This window comes from Nannobrachium achirus, assembly GCF_963921795.1.
Source record: "Nannobrachium achirus genome assembly, chromosome: 1".
Taxonomy (NCBI): domain Eukaryota; kingdom Metazoa; phylum Chordata; class Actinopteri; order Myctophiformes; family Myctophidae; genus Nannobrachium; species Nannobrachium achirus.
In genome coordinates this window covers 50,612,043-50,630,852 of record NC_137810.1, presented here as the reverse complement: position 1 = coordinate 50,630,852, position 18,810 = coordinate 50,612,043, and the positions used below count along the sequence as shown (strand labels likewise).

General features: G+C 41.8%; 1 protein-coding gene across 1 annotated transcript in view; it reads left to right on the top strand.

The window, feature by feature from the left end:
• Positions 1–121: 121 nt before the first annotated feature.
• ddr2a (discoidin domain receptor tyrosine kinase 2a) overlaps positions 122–18,810 on the top strand; it is a 54,684-nt gene continuing 35,995 nt past the window's right edge. Inside the window, exons 1-2 of the mRNA XM_080728215.1 lie at positions 122–235; positions 12,965–13,078. Of these exons, the coding sequence (XP_080584341.1) occupies positions 12,997–13,078 (82 nt within the window). The 5' untranslated portion in view covers positions 122–235; positions 12,965–12,996. The remainder of the gene's footprint in view (positions 236–12,964; positions 13,079–18,810) is intronic.

Below are 18,810 nucleotides of genomic sequence, written 5' to 3'. Positions count from 1 at the left end.
TTGACTTGATCTGGCCCCATTCGAGAAGTCACTGATTAATCCAGATCCTGACCGTGCTTGCTGTGCTATGTCAGGTAAACGCTGTGTGTTGTTGACCAGTGAGGTCTCCCAGGGTGCATGACCTCAAGTGGTCGTGGCTCGGTGTGCCAATGTTGCAGGAAATGGAGTGCTTCTATGAAAATAGGACTTTTTCTGTAAAGAAAAAAGAAAAGAAGAAACAACAACATATTTGTGTGTGAGTAATGTGAGTAGGTTTGAGGGAAAACATGGGGTCCTTAATGAATGTGTGTTAGTTTTACATTTCTCCATGGTCTCTGAGGGGGTTTTGAGTTTGACTATTGCAAGAGAACGGTGTCTACTATTGTCTATATTAAGTGTGTGAGTAACGTTTCTAGTCATTTACGTTTTAAGTTGACCTCATTCACCTCATTTAAGTTTTGATTGCATCATACTTAATATGTTTTTCTTTTTCAAATCCTGGCAAAAGTAGTATTGAAATATCACTAATACGAGTAGTATCTCTCACATTATCAATTTGCCCTCACATTCTGAAGTTTACACCAGTGGTTCTCAACCTTTTCAGACCGGGACCCCCAAAAGAATCATATTTTAACTGGGGACCCCCCCACCCTGACGAGCACTTAGAGTTCAGGCATTACATTTTGTCTAACATGGTTCTATTGTGAAAACAGCTGCGAGGCGTTGTGAGCATCTGATCGGCTATTTTGTATTTCACAATTCATGCCTCTGATATTTGACAATTTGTCCAATGTTTAATTTGTCGTTTTAGAGATATTAAAAGTCCTTAAATTGTCACTTTAGAAATGTGCAGATGCCCTCTATACACTCTATACGTTTGTATACTGTTGAGTGAGATAAAACAATGTTGCACATTAAGTTACCCCCTGGGGGTCCCGACCCACAGGTTGAGAACCACCGGTCTACACTATACTGTAGGGTGATTCTTGGTGCTATCTGGAGCTGCTGGAGTTAGGGAGTCAGGGGCTTGTGGTTTTCTGAAGGGAGTATCTGTCCTTCACCACTTCCTGGCCTGGCCAAGAGGGAACTGATATTTATGGGCAGCAGACTTTTTCCCAGCAGCAGAAAATCCAAGTCAATAGTCGTCCTTTTTCAGTAACGGTAGACGCAGGGTTGATACAATAAACTCTAGCTCGGTGGCTATCAACATGCTATGCGCCGTGTTTACGCAGTAAATGTTGGAAATCAGACAAAGGGCCGCAGTGAGGGAGGGATTGAGGTTGTGCTTTGTGAAAATGCTCTCGTCGGTTAGTTGGTTCTGAATGGCTTTTACAACTGGACTCTTCAACCGCTCATATATCTACTATATCTGCTGCATTTGAAGCCAGATCTCAATATAGGTGAGTAACTGTCATTGTCTCATGAAATGAACATGCATGTCTTTTTGACGACTTAAAGGGGTAGTTCAACCAAAAAATGACTTTATTTTCCTATCGATTATATCATGGATATTTATTTGTCACATTCTTAAGTCAATAATTTGATGACCAGCAGTGGTTCCCTATCGAGACACAAAGAGTCTCCTCAAATTATTGGCTTAGGAATGCGACAAAAACAAAACAATATCCATGAATTCAAGTCTCCATGGTGTGATTAATCGATAGAACAAGTCATTTTGGGAGTGAACTATCCCTTTAAACCGTATATAGTGTGTTGGCTAGTGTACCCCAGAGGGGCCTATAATACTTTGCCCCCTGCTTTTTCCCTCTACACCAAATCTCTTCATTGAAAGCAGCCGTTCTACAGGCGTTGTTTGTGTTTTCCGGTTCAGGTAAAAAAGGACAGCAGGGTAAAAACATGACCAGGATAAAGCTGGCCCGATGTCTAGCGTTCAAATGGTTAATCTAACTCTCCTAGTTTCCCCAACCATGATAAAGCATCATCAGCCGTTTTTGTTTTAATTGAGTTTTCAGTCTGTGAGAATGTAACAGGCTGTGTGCAAAAGCAAATATCAGTGCCATTGTACGTTATGACAAGATTTTGAGATAGGGGGTCATTACTCTTAATATTGATGGTTGTGGGGTCTGCTTGAACAGCCTTTTCCTCTAGTTTATTGACTTTAGATTGTGGAGATATTTTGGCACTTGTTTAGTTCAACTCCAAAAAGAGTATAGGCTATATTTAAGTTCTGCAGGTTTTACCTCGAGCTAGTTGGTGCATTCCTCTTCAAAGTCTGTTTCGGAGACATAGGGTATGTGATTTGTCTTTGCTAAACGTGTTAAATATTGTGTGTTAAATTGGCGACCCACCTGAAAATGAGTTTTCTTAAGGAGCTGGAGAGACTAGAACCCTGTTACTGAACAAACACTCTTTAGCAATATAGTGCTTTACATTTTCAACAAACTAACTCCCACTATCAATCACTTTGAAGCTCAAGCACATACTCACTCACTCACTCACTCACTGTGCTCACTCTCCACACACCCTTAGAAACGTGCATCCATTACAGACACACTCCTTGAACCCCTTACACACACACACACAATCAGAAATGCAGACTTACACACACATTTTGTAGTCATTAATTAGTGTGTCGCTGACGAAGTACCATTTATGCAGGAAAATGGCTGTATATTTCATCAAGGGGAAGAACAGCATTCTGGTGTTGTAATATACATGCAGACCTAGCTTTATGAGTCTTTCCCCATGCAGTTTGGGAGCATAGTAGTATAAGCCTGTAGGGTCATTATAGGAACTTGGAAGGGAACGGCACCTATAGAATTTGATGCGAATTAAACTAGCGTTGACTCAAAGCACCATACCTTTGTTATTATTGCCCATTATTATTCCAATGTTCTTTTTTTTTTTTGTTTCATGTGTGATGTAATGTGTTTGTATTTTGAGATTCATAAACCAACCGGTTACACTTGGGATGTACAGTATGTTTGATGACAAAATATCCCCCTGGGCTACAGCTGTTTTGTCTGCAGCTCAGCTCTGTGATTCTTAGCACTCTGTTCACATGTGGGTCTCCGCATGTCAAACAAGTCACATTTTAGGGCCTTTCTTTGATTGCTTACACACACTTTCAACCCTGGGGGGAATTTTCTTCGTTCCCATACATTCTGAAATCTTTCACAAGTTAATGGATCTGATTTTTTGGCTTTTATTTTCCCAAATATTACTCTAATCCTCGCTGACATCCATAGAGGCTGTTTCTGTTGGACACAAACCGTAGGTTATATACTGTATAGACTACATTATATGGATATTGTGGGAGATGTTGGTATCTTACTGTGCAATGGTCGCTAACACATGTTAACCACTGAAACCCTCTGTCTAGATTTAGTGAACATTTTTTATGTCTGCACCAAGTCTCTTGTAGATCTGCTATTTTTAGCTAATGTTCCCCTCAGAATATGGATGCATGGGGTTCAAGTTTCCGTGTGCTCGGGTGGCGTATAGTGGGACCAAAGTGTCTGCCCACCACGGGGGAGGTTGTGAGTTTGAATCCTGATTGATGATGTGAATTATGTCGATTGGTCACAGTGTTAACCACAGGACTATGATTGACTGTGTGTACTTCTATGTGTAGTTTGTGTATTATGTCCATTTAGTCTGAAGAAGAGCATGGGCTCGAAACATCACTCTCTGTAACTGCATGGATTATACAGTTAATTATAGTACATCTAAAGATGCTTCTCCTTCATTCACGTTTGGTGAATGTAGCCTTGGCCATAAAGAGTTGATATCTTCAGGCGGTAACCAATGATCGTCAGGTGTTTTGACCCTGACCGCTACACCCTCCCGATGGAGTGTCGGCAGTGGTGGCCAAATCACTGCCCATCTCCTCCTCCTGGCCAAGGCTAAACTCCTCTCTCCTGCTCTATAACAAGAGGCTCCTCTCTCCTGCTCTATAACAAGAGGCTCCTCTCTCCTGCTCTATAACAAGAGGCTCCTCTGGCCTGGGAGGCATTGGGTGGGTCCCTTCTGAGGTCTTGAGGTGACACAGGTGCTCAGAGATCTTGTCCATATTGCCCATGCCCTTTAATGTTGATCAGAATATACAGTCTCACAGTAGACCATGTCCCCCATGTGGGCTGTGAATATCTGCAAGACACACAACGCAGGCCTTGTCGCGGTCCATACTTGACCCCATCCCTATACGCAGACATGCATCTTATTGCACCCCCCTCCCCACCAGCTTAAACGGGTAAAGGGCCTCTTCTATATCTCTATCTCCTCCCTCCCTCGACTGCTTCCCAAATTCTCCCAAATTCCCTCTCTTTCCCACATTGCCGATACTCTGTTTACCCCCTCACACCCCTACAGTTCCCCCCTGCAGGCCCTCTACTCCATCACTCTTCTTGGACCTTTTTGTGTTGGAATGGTCCGCTCACTGTGGCCTCGCTGGTCAGAGGTTTGTGTCTCTTCTCTTCTGAGGATAGTACACAGACCTGGTCTAGCTGAGCATCATAGTGGCAGGGAAAGAGCAGACTTTACCTAAACATTGGCCTCTCTGGGTAAATAGCTGACATACCTGCAAGGAGATATTCCTGTCCATCATTGCTTTTTTTGGGGTGACGGTTACTTTGGAAGTGTTGAGGTGCGGTTAGCTCAATGTATGATTTTTTTTTTCATGGGGAGAGGACAGGACAATTTCCCTGAAAGCATTTTCCAGCTAAACTATTTGTTGCCTGTTGAAATTGTGCTGAATAACAGGGGTCTAGAGGCTATTAATATGTCTCTTCTTCATCCTCTGACAGACTGGTGAGAATAGTATAATAGTATAGTATAATTTCATTTTTTGTTTTGTTCTCTAAGTTTCCTTCTGAAGGACTTATTTCTTTCTTCTTTTTGACCTCTCTCTACTGTGTGTGTGTGTGTGTGTGTGGGTGTGGGTGTGGGTGTGGGTGTGTGTGTGTGTGTGTGTGTGTGTGTGTGTGTGTGTGTGTGTGTGTGCGCGCGATATACGTATGTGAATATCTGCTGTTAATTAAATGGCATCTGACACTTGAGTCGACGTGTTTCAGATGTTGAACGTTGAATGAGTGATTTAGGCCTATTAGAAAATGACCCTGTCTGCGTCTAGTGACGTTGTGAATGTTTTGCACTGCAGTCTTTCTCCGAAAAAAAAAAAATATCCCGCTTGTCTTGTGCGCATGCTCACAGGAGCTGCGATAGGACGTGTGTGAATCAGTTTTTCCTTCGGTGTTCCTGTAAAATAAGAATGGAGAAAACATTTCCATGCAGGACAGTGGGCCTGAGCCCATAAGCCTTTCTCCTGTGTGTCACTGCTCTGATGTTACTATAGCAAAGGGCCTGTTGTGGAATAACAGCTGTCCTCTTCTCACACAGGTATGAGAAATACAGCTGTGACCTTCGAGAGGCCAAAGAAAGACAATTTAAACACGTGAATCCATTTCCACTTTTCTTCTTCGCTCGCCAGAGGTCATCCATTCAGAATGTTTCCATTGTTAAATTGTGAAAGAACTCTAGGTATACTGAATGCTTCTCAGAAGTTGTCTGGATCACTGCACCTTTGTGCAAAGGGGGGGGGGGGGGGGGGGGGCATTAAGTACCTACTAGATCAAGAGGAAATCACCTCAGGCCTTTCATCAATCATTAGAACTTTGTGATCAACGTTTAAGATGATTGCGAGTGTTTGTATTTCTAAACATTGAGCTGAAAGAACTTTTTAACAATTTAGAATTTCAAGAGTCTTCTGTCTCTGCCTCCACAGCACAGCACAGGCGGCCTTTACTTCAATGCCCTCTCCGGCACATGGTAAACACATTTGCGACGTTCAAATGCACACAAAGTCATCAGCTGTTTTTGTTTCATTAACTTCGCAAATCCAGGAAGGGTTAGGCTCGGCAAAGGACCCTGTGTCTCGGTGGGGATGTGGCTGTAATTTAAGGCTATAGGAAATGGGGTTATGAAAAGCAATAAGATTATGTGTGAAGGCACAATGAATAAGGCACGTCATGCTGTGATAGAACTCTGCAGGAGAACCATTAGCAGTGGTTTTGCTAAATTAGCTTGATGTTATTTTTTGCACTATGACTGCTTTGGCTGTTTTCTTAAGCACATTTCTTTCAGTGTGTGACTTTTGGGCCGTCCTGGTTTTTCATCCACTTAGTACATATACCACATAGGCATTGCCCAACATACAACATAAGTGGTTGTGAAATTGGCTCATGACCTGCGTGAAATGTCAACTCCTGAGTCCTCTCTCCTATTCATTTAACTGTCATAGTACATAGTGAATGGACCACAATGGAAATGAGCCGTCAAGCATTTTGGGGTTTTATCCTTTGGACAGATATATACAAATAGTGTGTTCAGTTTGCACTTTTTTGTCTATAAAGATATCAATCAATCAATCAATCAATCAATCAATCAATCAATCAGTCAATGGCTTAAACCAGAGTCTTCTAATCAGAGAGTCCTGCCACTGCGGGGTCAGAAACAGCGCTGGTCACGTGGTTCATTGTCACTTTACACCATAGACTTCAATGCATTTTGTAAACTTCCGGTTCGCCGTTTGTCACTATACGCCAATAGATGTGTGCGTAGAAGACCTGGCCCCATGAAGTGAACGGGAGTGACGCAACTCTCCGTAGGTAGAAGGCTCTGGCTTAAACTAGTCTTTAAACAACGTTCTAATAACGGTGTGTCTTCGATGTGTATCTTCATGTGGCCAGTCTATGATGTATCTATAAGCATGACTCCATATTTGGGCAAGGTCTCAGCCCGATCCAACTGCCATTGACTCATGGCCGGCTGCAGGATGAAATGAGGGCTGTTGAAAATTGTGTGGGGGCACATATTTAGGCTAGTAATACTGAACATTCTTTTTATTATCTATAATGATTGCCTTCTATCCATTTTAAAATAAAATAAAATATAATACATAAAAGAACATGAGTATTGGCCTAGTTTTGTTTGGTCCATGCATGCAGTTTGATAGATTTGGCCCAGACAGACACGCATCCACTCACGCACACACACAACACACAGACAGACAGACAGACAGACAGACAGACAGACAGACAGACAGACAGACAGACAGACAGACAGACAGACAGACAGACAGACAGACAGACAGACAGACAGACAGACAGACAGACAGACCCATTTCTGGAAGGTTCACCTGCTCCAGAATCATTCCGTGCAAAATAATCCCTTTTGATCCACTGAGCCATTGGATATGTAGCCATTATCATTGAGTCACTGTTGCATAATTGCCAGAAGATTATTTATTGTTTGAAAAAACCAATACCCATATTTCCAAAACCAGAAAGTGTGTAATCCCTGTCGCAGGCAATATGGAGCAGCGTGGAAATCACACTCTAATATCAAGTATGGTGAAAGTCCTGTGCTGGGGTACAACCAGAGTGAATTTGGGCAGCAGTTCAAAACCAACAGCTCTGGATTTCTTTCCCATAGTCAGAATTATACTGCATATATAGGAACCTGCACTTTTATATGTGTGTCAGTGGGCTGGAAGCGAGATCCACTTTAACCCATTAAAGGGATATAGTTCACCCAAAAAATTACTCTTTTTCTATTGATTACTCACCTCATGGAGACTTGAATTCATGAATAATTATTTTAGTTTTTGTCGCATTCCTAAGCCAATAATTTGATGACCACCAGTGATGCCCTATGGAGACACAAAGATCCTGCTTTGTTGGAGACACAAAGAGTCTACTCAAATAATTGGCTTAGGAATGCGACACAACCAAAGCAATATCCGATGTCTCCATGGAGTGAGTGATCGATAGAACACTAGAAATGACAACAGTCTTTAGCATAAAGAAGAAGAATAAATTACACAGATTTATTTTTATTCATTCTAGTTTGACATACTGTAGGGCTTCAAAAATCATAAATATTGATGTAATTCACATGTAGCCTATGCCTCTATTGTCAGTATAAGGGACCTACCAAATGTAGATTGGGGTCCCAGAGATTAAAATCATATCCCTTGCAAAATATTGATATTGATTAATTGATTATAATATCGCGGCAAGAGGCAACAAAGATAACAGCGAGCCAAGCCGTTGCATAGCATTCTTCACAGAGACCCTAACCCTAACCCTAACCCGGACTTGACAAGGGGGGAATTATCTGTGTGGGCCACTTGGAATGCTTGGTTCCATGACAACATATCACACTGGACCTGTAATCTTTAAGGGCCCCTGTCAGTCCAGGGCCTTTAGAACCTGTGTATTTCCCACCATTCTGTGTCCCCTCCCTGGTAGAGATTGGAAAAGCAGTTACTGTACTTAATTGGAGCATAATAGTGTTTGGTGTATAGATTAGTTATTCAGTTAATGTGTCCATTTGTAACTCTTGATAGTGTAACAAAATGATCCATAGTTAGTTTTTTGCACTGGAGAAGGTAAAACATCCGCACAGTAGTTTAAACGTATACATTTATTAATGTATGCGGCATGGTGCACAACGTTTGCACCATTAATAAAAAACGTTTTGGGAGTTTTAAACCAGTGTGTTTATGTTTTACTTTACGCACCTGGCGTAAATACCGGTACAAGATGTGCACACAATCTCCTCTGTGAAAGTTTGTGCACCGTGTCTGGGTTAGGATTTTACAGCTACCTGTTCAAGAACAGTAGAGTGGCCTGTGCTGTGAGTGAAACCCAGTGTAGTCCATAGAAGAGATTGCTGAAGTTCTATGCTGTTCAGTGCAGTTCTCATACGGATTCCTCTGTTACTCCCACGCTGTAACACCAGGGGAAAGGTTTTGTTTGGCCAGGCATGAAGACCAGGAAAACTCTCTTGCGCACGCACGCACGCACGCACGCACGCACGCACGCACGCACGCTCGCACGCACGCACACACACACACACACACACACACACACACACACACACACACACACACACACACACACACACACACACATTGTGTATTGTAATGTACGGTATTGTCATTTGAGTTGTGTGTAAAGCATTTCATACTGTACCACTGTTGGTGTCAGTAGATAGAAAAGGTGCCACCACTTTTAGAGCACTGTTTCCCTAACAATGGGTCGGGACCCATTTGTGGGTCACGGACACATTTTTATGAGTCCCGTAATTTTTTGTTTCCTACATTTTGTTTTTAATTATTATTTCAAAACATTTTCAAAAAACATTTCCCAAAAAGCTAAGGTTTTCATGAATAAAAAAAAACACAATGTGAAAATAGCCAATCCACAAGCTCACAACGCAGCGTGCCACGACGCATTGTGAGCTTGTAGATCTACTGTTTTCACTAGTTTGTGTGCCGGGCAAACGTCTAATTTCTCTTTTGGGTCTTCTGTTTGGGAACCACTGCTTTAGAGAATGAAACTACTGTGCTGTATACGTAGCTTTTCTCTGTGTAGCCTCATTAAAAAGGAGACACACAGTTTCTCCTGTAAACTTTTGTTACATAACGGGCCATTACCGACATTAGAGAAAAAAAGAAAGAAAGAAAGAACCTCTCTTACATAACAATAGCTATAACAAAGGGAGGAAAACACATATACTGGTTTCTCCAAACAATTAACCAGACCATTAAGCCTGTGTGAAAAGAAGAAGAAAAAAAGTCACATTTTAAAGTCTGATTAAATCCAGATCTGTAATTTAGATTGTTTCCCCCCCACCCCACTTCTTTTTACCAAAGAGCACAGTGGATGGAAACAGGAAAAAGATGGGGCTGCCACACAACGTATGCACTGAGGTTACAGTGTGTGGCGCACATGCTAAACCTACTGAGTCACCAGGACACCTCAATAGCATCAGCATCAGCATGTCATTATTTCCCTGCCGCACTACGTAGACGTCTCATAATTGATCTTAAAAACCTAACCAACATCAAAGGACAATAAATCATTGGGAGTAGTGTTCATAGGAGTTATAGTCATTTTGTTTGTTTGTTTGTGTGTTGTTGTTTTCTCTCTTTGTGTGCGTGTGTGTGCGTGTGTGTGTGTGTGTGTGTGTGTGTGTGTGTGTGTGTGTGTGTGTGTGTGTGTGTGTGTGTGTGTGTGTGTGTGTGTGTGTGTGTGTGTGTGTGTGTGCGCTCACACACACGTGTGTGTGTACAGTATGTGTGTGTCTGAACAACATACAGTAACTAAAGAACACATAGATCAGGGGTAGGCAACCTTAGGCACGGGTGCCAACATTGGCACAGGGGAGGGTGATCACTGGCACACTGGCAGAAGTGTGTGAGAGAGGTTTTTATTTTAAAAACATCTTTTTTTCAACCGTCAATTAAATGAAGTTAGCTCATTTATAGCAAATTACACCTTGCACAGAATTCTACATTCATTAGAACTCTGAACTGGGAGTGAGTCGGGGAGATAGATGGGTTATTGCTCTGGGTCTAATGATCCTCATAACAATGTCCTGCCAATCAAAATATGTCAAAATATTTGTCAAAATATGTCAAAATACTTTTTGTTAAAATGTATGTTGACATGGCACACTGACACAAATAAAAACATGGCACTTCATTTCAAAAAGGTAAAAAAGGTATTGTCTCCAATTTGGAGCCCATAGAGTGCTTCATGTGCTGGTGAGCATATTTCACTGAATTGAATAGGTGGGGACGGGGCTGTCCGTTCTCTAGATATCTACAGTATGGTTTCAAAGGTCAAGGTGACCATCAAGGTTAAAATCACATTGTGTATCTTTTTCAATTAAACAAAAGGGGGTCACACAAAATCAGCGGACAATAATATTACCAGAAACACATAAAGAGATAGCCCTGAATGAACAGTCTGTACTCTGTAACTCTGCGAGTGTTCAAATGGAACCAAATGGAAAGTGCACTATTGCACAACCAAAAAAAATAAAAATAAATAAATAAATGTCTGTCTGTCTATCTACTATAACGTCGCAAAGGTAAGCCGCTTTTTGATGGCGCCAGACCCAATAAATAAATAAATGATCTGGCAGTAGGAGAGTTAATACAGTATATTCAGGTATTCCTGGGAGAATCTCACATGTTGTCACATTTGATTTTATTTATTTCATTACAAGCACGAGGATGTTTGACGTAACACCAGGTTTTCCTACCTTCCATGTCAGTTATAAATGTTTCACTTGTTCCATGATTTTAGGGTCTATACTCAACGCACATCATAAATGGACCATGGGCTTGTAGATTTATGATGTTGAAGTGCGTCGTTTCTCTCTCTGCTGCTCGACCAAGTGGTCAGTTGGGGGCGGCATGTTGGCCAGCTGAGGTCATGTCTGTCTCTCTCTCTCTCTCTCTCTCTCTCTCTTTCTCTCTCTCTCTCTCTCTCTCTCTCTCTCTCTCTCTCTCTCTCTCTCTCTCTCTCTCTCTCTCTATTCAATGCAAAGGGCTTTATTGGCATGAGAAAACATACGTTAACATTGCCAAAGCAAATGTGGAACCGACGTGCAGAGAATGTTGTAGAGGCAGGGGCTGAAATATCTAAAAGGGAAAATATTGAAAATAGCAGACCTCCAAGGCAAAGCTCACAACGCATCGCGCTGTGATGCGTTGTGAGCTTGGAGGTCGGCTATTTTCAGTACTTTATACCACACTAAACTAAGCATAAAAAACGCAATGTGGTGTACAGCATGGATTTCTACACAAAGGGCAATTCTTTCAACATAAGATGCTGCATTCAAGTTCAGGAGAGTTTGGAAAAGGCAGTTCTTTTGAATGCTGCCTTCAGGTATGGCATGGAAAGAGGGGCATTTGCATTTCTTTCATCATTGTAAAAACTGCATTCATGGTACTTGAGAGGGCACTTTTTACAGACGGGTAAAAGGGCAGGGGCTCAAGCCCCCTGTGTTGTCTATGTGTGCACGTGCCTGTGTGGAACAATACAATCAAAACAAAATTATGTATGTACGGGAAGGGAATACAAATGATGTGTTCTTCTCAGAGCTGTTACAATTCTGAGATAAATAAAAACTTACAAAACCATAAGAATTGTGCATTTTCTGTCTCTTTGTCCCCCCATCTCTCAGACTTTGTCTTTCCATTTGTCCTTTCCTCCCACTAAATTGCTTTAATTTAGTCAATTATTATAATTTTTCTAACTTTATTTAGCATTCTTTCTGATTCCTGTGTGGATTATTTGTCATACTAAACCGGTTTAGACTGTTTACAGTTCTTCATTGTACACGGTAAAATTACAGCGTTAATTTAGCGCCATTTCTTTCCATTTGTTCAGGAGTTAAATTAACAATAAAGTATTACTTTGTAGGGCGATTGCTGTACTTTCCCTTCAATTATAACTTAACAGAGTGGTAAAGCATTAAGGAAGGTGGCAGTTATTCTGTCTTTTATTGAGTGAATAAAAATTCTGACCCTAATAAAAACTCACATTTTCCCCCTTATGGATCTGTGCAATTGTCTGGCCTCCTAGATTGGAGAAGAACAATATTCTTTTAGTTGTTCTTCCTCAGTCTAAAACGAAAATTCCTTCCTTCCTCCTCCTACCTAGAAAAATAACAGCAAAAACAAAAAGCATTTTACATCATTGTTAGGGCTGTCACGATATAACATTTTACATGACGATTAATTGTCGCTCAAATAATTGCGATTAACGATTTAATTGTGTTTTTGTCCTTGACAATTACATTTCTGTTTGGCTTGTAGGCTTTGAAGTTGAACATGGCAGATACGACACATAACCTAAATATACAAAGAAATGACAGGCATATTTGACAACTTTATACTTAAAAAAGAACATTGATAGTGGAAATAGCCAATCTACAAGCTCACAACGCGTCACGATGCGATGTGAGCTTGTAGATCTGCTATTTCCACTATTTTTTACTTAAAAAAATATATGAAAATGTTTCAACATTGAAACGATTATGACGATTATGAAAAATAATCGCGATTATGTCAAATAATCGTGACAGCCCTAATCATTGTATCCTCTGCAGCCATTTAAACATGGTCACCTTTTGCTAATTCCGACTTGTTTTGTATGTTTTGCAGGTAGGAAGCCTGTCTCCGTACATGTGTTTGGGATGAAGCGCCTTTGGGACGTATTCTTTCCCCTGCTCATACTCCTCTACCTGTTAGGAGCTGCCACATCGCAAGTTAACCCAGGTCAGTAGTACTGTCAACAAGAAATCTAAAGCCTGATTCTTAGCCTACTTTATTTAGTGTCGCGCAGCACTGATTTTACACAGAGTAAAGTACATAGAGCTGTCACGATATGACATTTTACATGACGATTTAATTGTCACTCAAATAATTGCGATTAAAGATTTAATTGTGTTTTCGTCTTTGACAATTACTTTTCTGTTTGGCTTTTAGGCTTTGAAGTTGCGCACAACTTTATACTTAAAAAATAACATTCATGGTGGAAATAGCTGATCTACAAGCTCACAACGAGTCGCAATGCGATGCGTTGTGAGCTTGTAGATCGGCTATTTAAAAAATGTGATTATGTCACATAATTGCGATTAGACGATTAAGTGATTATTGTGACGCTGTAAAACTAGCAGATCTACAAGCTTGTGAGCTTTTAGATCGCCTATTTTTGACAAAATAACAGTGAAGCGTAACAAAGTGATTGCAGTATTAGTACTTATATATAATAATATAGATTTGAATATCTGGCTATAACTGGAAGCTTCCTCGCTCAACGCCTAGTTTCAAGGCGGACAATTGTTGTGTTTTGGGTAAAAATGACTTCATAGACATGCTGAGTTTGGGTATAGTCGGGGAGCCACATGCATACTTTTTATTTTAGTTTTTTCTATTAATTTGGTCAATAAGGTACAAAGAGGCCTGCTCTGCCGGAAACATCGCGAAAAGAGGTTATGGCCATTTGTATATCTTATTGACTTCACTATACAGGAAAAAAAACGAAATTAAAAAAAGAAAGAAATCTGCTTTAAATAGCATGTGAGGGGTCAAACTAGGGGTTCTTCATGAGTCTGAATCCATTGCAAGCATTTGTTTTGCATGAAAAACATTCCTTGGGCTAAAAACGGACCACAAAACTGTGAAAAGTGATGACTCATCAAAAGAATAGAAAAAACTAAAATAAAAAGTATGTCATGACGTCACAGGTTCAACCCTTTTCTTTGAGCTTTTGGGCCTGTGGCTCCCCGACTAGTAAGAAGTGTTCCGCATGTTCCCATCCAGACTCTCTACAGATCTTGGATTAATGCTACTTTGTGGGAGTGCTGTGGTCCCCTCTCCCTGGCGTTGGCTCTTTGATCGCAGCGTGCGTGGCTTTCTCCAGCTCTCTCTCTCTCTCCACTGCATGGGTGTTTTTTAGGTTTCTTTTAAGGAAAGTGTGATGTCAATCTGAAAGGACCATTTATGTTTTACAAGGAAACACAGAGGCAACGTTTGGTGGGCAGTGGCAGCGTCGACGGAGAACCAAGGGATAGTTTTGATTGTTGTAAAAAACAGTTAGGAAATAAAAGCGCTGCTCTGACTATTGCTCATAATTTGAGTTGATAATATGCTGTATCATATTGTAGGGCCATATATGTAGGGCCTTTATAGCAGGCAGGCTCAAAGACAGATTTAGTGAGGGTCACGGTGGCACAGTCGGTAGCGCTGTCCCCTCACAGCTAGAAGGTCCTGGGTTCGATTCCTGCTGGAGACGCTGGGGACGTGTTCTCTCCTCCGCGTCATCAGTCCCAACACGCTACGTCCAGCCGGGGAATCTCCCCCTGTCAGGTGAAAAGAAGCAGCTTGGACTCCTCATGCATAGAAGGAAGCATGAGGTCAGTCTGTTGCTCTCCCCATGTTGGCAGAGGGACTGTAGCGCCCATCAGACAATAGACACTGGGTGAAAAATTGGTTACAAAATCGTGGGATAATAATTAGAATAGAAAGACAGATTTGGGGCTTTATCCGATTCAAGGTTGAGCTAAATTCAGTCTCACCATCTGTAATAGTATTATATTTTATATAAAAACTTTCATCACGAGAAAACATTAGCGAAAAAGCAGACAAGCAGCGGCATATGGCTATAGGCATAGGAATGCCAGAGTTTGTCCTTTCTACAGCTGTGGTGCAGGGGCGTCAATTGGGTATGGCAGGGGTATGCAGCTGCCATACCCTGGGTCCAGGGGGGAGAGTACATAAATCCATGAATGTCTCATTGTCTATCTGCTAAATCTAACAAGGTATTATAATTATATTCTCCACACTTGTATTCTCCCCATCTTGACAGAATGGTTTATTCCCAGGTTCCGCAGGCCAGCTGCACAGGTGCAATTCATTATTGCCATATCCAGCCCAAGAAACCATAGACCTTTTGGGGAAAAGAATTAGAATGTACTTCTTAAAATAAATATATCATGCCTGTTGCTAAGGTATGGCAACATGACTGGTGTCTTGCACGCGCGCCTTCGTGCGCGTGCAAGACACCAGTCATGTTGCCATACCTTACCTTTTTCTGAACTGACGCCACTGCTGTGGTGTGGTAGCTCTCTGCTCTGAGATGGGGATAATTGTGCTGAGGGCAAACTATGAACATGGCAGTACATTTCTCACAAAGCCATCTGGCACTGAGCGAAAGCAAACAAGGAGTATATGTTAAATTTCATTTGGGCCTTGCGTTTCTGTGGCTTTGCATGGGGAACACTGCCCACGCATTCAAAGTTCAACATCCTCTCCATGTTTGCAGTGACTGAGCTACATGTACACACTACACACACACACAGGCACACAAATGCTGTATAGACCCACAAACATACACATTATGAAAACCACATTCACAGGGGTGACCCACACAAACATAGGACATTCGTTCATACTATGTAAAATCTTTGCTGTACTGGCACACTATAAGAGAGAGACAGGGCAGAGTTTAATACAGTTTAGGAATGGGGAGATAACGAGAAATTATAGGGGCATATTTCTTGTTAGAAGGAGGTAAATGTGTGTGTGTGTGTGTGTGTGTGTGTGTGTGTGTGTGTGTGTGTGTGTGTGTGTGCGTGTGCGTGTGTGTGCGTGTGTGTGTGCGCGTGTGTATGTGTATGTTGTGGTTGCAACATACTGCGCTGCAGAAAACAATATCGGATATGTTTTATTATAAGACAAACTTCTTCATCTCAACAAGACTTTATGCATGTGGTGTTTGGGTATTAAACGATGATGGGAGTTTCTTTCTTTTGTGTGTGTGTGTGTGTGCGTGCGCACAGTGTGTGCGTACACACATATGCTGTGGATCCAGCTATCCCACTGGAGTCTGTGGCTAATGCATACCAGACATTCTGACATCAGGAAAGTCCATTGAAATGGGCTCTGTCTTTCTCCACCATTTGTGTGTGTGTGTGTGTGTGTGTGTGTGTGTGTGTGTGTGTGTGTGTGTGTGTGTGTGTGTGTGTGTGTGTGTGTGTGTGTGTGTGTGTGTGTGTGTGTGTGTGTGTGTGTGTGTGTGTGTGTGTGTGTGTGTGTGTGTGTGTGTGCGTGTGTGTGCATGCGTGCGTGTGTCTTTGCCTGTGCCTGTGCACGCATGTGTGTTCGTGTCTGAGCTCTTCCCAATTCTTTTGACCACTCATAAGTCACAGAACGGACTGTTTGTGCATCTGATCCAATGGCCAAAGTTCAACAAGTTTACCGTGCAAGAGAAACGTTTTGCATTTAAAATATGACCCGAGGGGAATTTCTTTGTACAAAAAGACACCAGCGATTATGTGAAATGGAATTCCAGGGGGGGCCACAAAGCACTTAAATCTTGACCTGTCCTAAAATACGATAGCACGCTATATCTATCCATAATTCTGTCTAAATGCTCTGGTTCTGCCGGATTGAAAGGCGAGTCATTTTTCCACAGGCGGGAAATATTCATGGCTGAATTTAGGAGAGACTAAATGTCGGGCGATGCCAACTTTCCCCTGTTTAAAATTCCCAGGCAATGGAGTTATACCATCCCTGTCTTTCCCATTTCGCTCCTGAGTGGGTGTACTTCCTTCAGTGTACACAGCTAAATCTGTTCATTTAAAGTCATACTGTGTAACTTTGCCAATTAAACAAAAGTTTTTTTTATATATTTCACTGGCATATTTTTCACAATTAACCATGATTCCACATAAAAACATTAGAAATAGTAGAAATAAATGAATATCTTTTTCTCTCCCTCTCTGTCACTCTTCACCGGTGATCTTACAGCAGTTGTTTTATTTCTTATATTAATAGGATGAATCAAGTGCATGCTTGACAAATCTACCTGCTATTTGAGCACAAAAACGATCTATGTTTTTTGAAGTAGGCTACCAACTTACAATTTGAAGGTGGCCGACCGACTTCAAATTCGGCACACGCATCACAGACAACCCGAGAGAGTTGACTGAGTGCACAGCGTCAAGTCGGTCGCATATAGGTGGTTGCCCACAGCGGCCAGAAAAGGCTCTGGCCATGGCCAATCAATTGGCCATGGTATCCACCTGCCATTTGATTACTTAGTCAGTCCACTTTCCACATTCAGTTTGCACACAGACATTCTCCGCAGACGTTTACCACAAGGACCTTTCTGTATGGGCACATAGGGGACACATACAGACAGACAGACGGGTATAACGGTTACATAACATGAATTCCCTATTCCAAGGGTCTTCAACAGGGGGTCCGGGACCCCTAGGGGGTCCTCAGAGATACTACAGGGGGTCCACCAAATCTTTGTGAGCTAGAAACCTTTCTAATTTTTTTATATTAACCACTTGAACCCTAGCGTCTTCTGAGAACTTAAGCCAAAAATAGCAGAAACAAATAGCAGAACGTGAGGCGTTGTGAGCTTGTAGATCGGCTATTTTCGGCAAAGAGCTTTGGAGGGTAAAAAGAGCAGACTAAGGACAGGGTGAAATGTCAAGTTTATTAAGTATTGTCGGTTCAAGTGGTTAAATATCTGAAAACACAAATTGACATGAATCCAAAATACACTGATGATTGTGCTGTCAAACAATGAAACTATATGGAATCCATGAAATGGTTGTGGGGGTCCCTGCTTCATCTCTCTCTCAACTAAGGGGTCCTTGGCCTGAAAACATTGAAGACCCCTGCCCTATTTGCATCCTTCCCAACATGCATCACTCCCAGTCCCGAGTATAGGCTGACAGCCAGCAGGCAGGCACCGGTCTAGTCTTACAATAAACCAGGGGTCTTCAACCCCTTAGTTGAGAGAGATGAAACAGGGACCCCCACAACCTTTTCATAGATTCCATATAGTTTCGTTTGACTGAACAATCATTAGTGTATTTTGGATTCATATCATGTGTTTCCAGATATTTAACCACTTGAACCGTCAATACTTGAAAAAACTATCACAGGTTTCTATCACACAAAGATTTGGAGGACCCCCTGTAGTAACTCTGAGGACCCCCTAGGGGTCCCGGACCCCCTGTTGAAGACCCCGTCTTACAATAAATGCATGGAACCTTTGTACGTACGCCTGTAATTCATGTCGAGAAACCTTCGACTGCCCGACATCACATTTGGCACGCGTGACGCTGACGACCCAATGGTGTAGAGACATGGTGTAGAGACATGGTGTAGAGACATGGTGTAGAGACATTCCATTTTTAAGACCAACACACCCATTGGCGCTATAGATGGGTGCAAAATAATTTGGTATCTATATAACGTGGGTGCTGGCCGTAAAAATGACAACTGCGAAAATAGCAATTATAGTTGCACTGCGGAAGATATAGGGCCCAAATGGATGAATAACACTGAGGATTGTACTGCCAGACATATGGAGGATTGATATGTATGATTCTGTGTAAATTACAGAAGAAAAGAAAAGAAACCCTGAATTAATTTAATGAAAACCTTCATTGCACTGAAGAGAAGCGTAGTTGTGGTGATAGGAT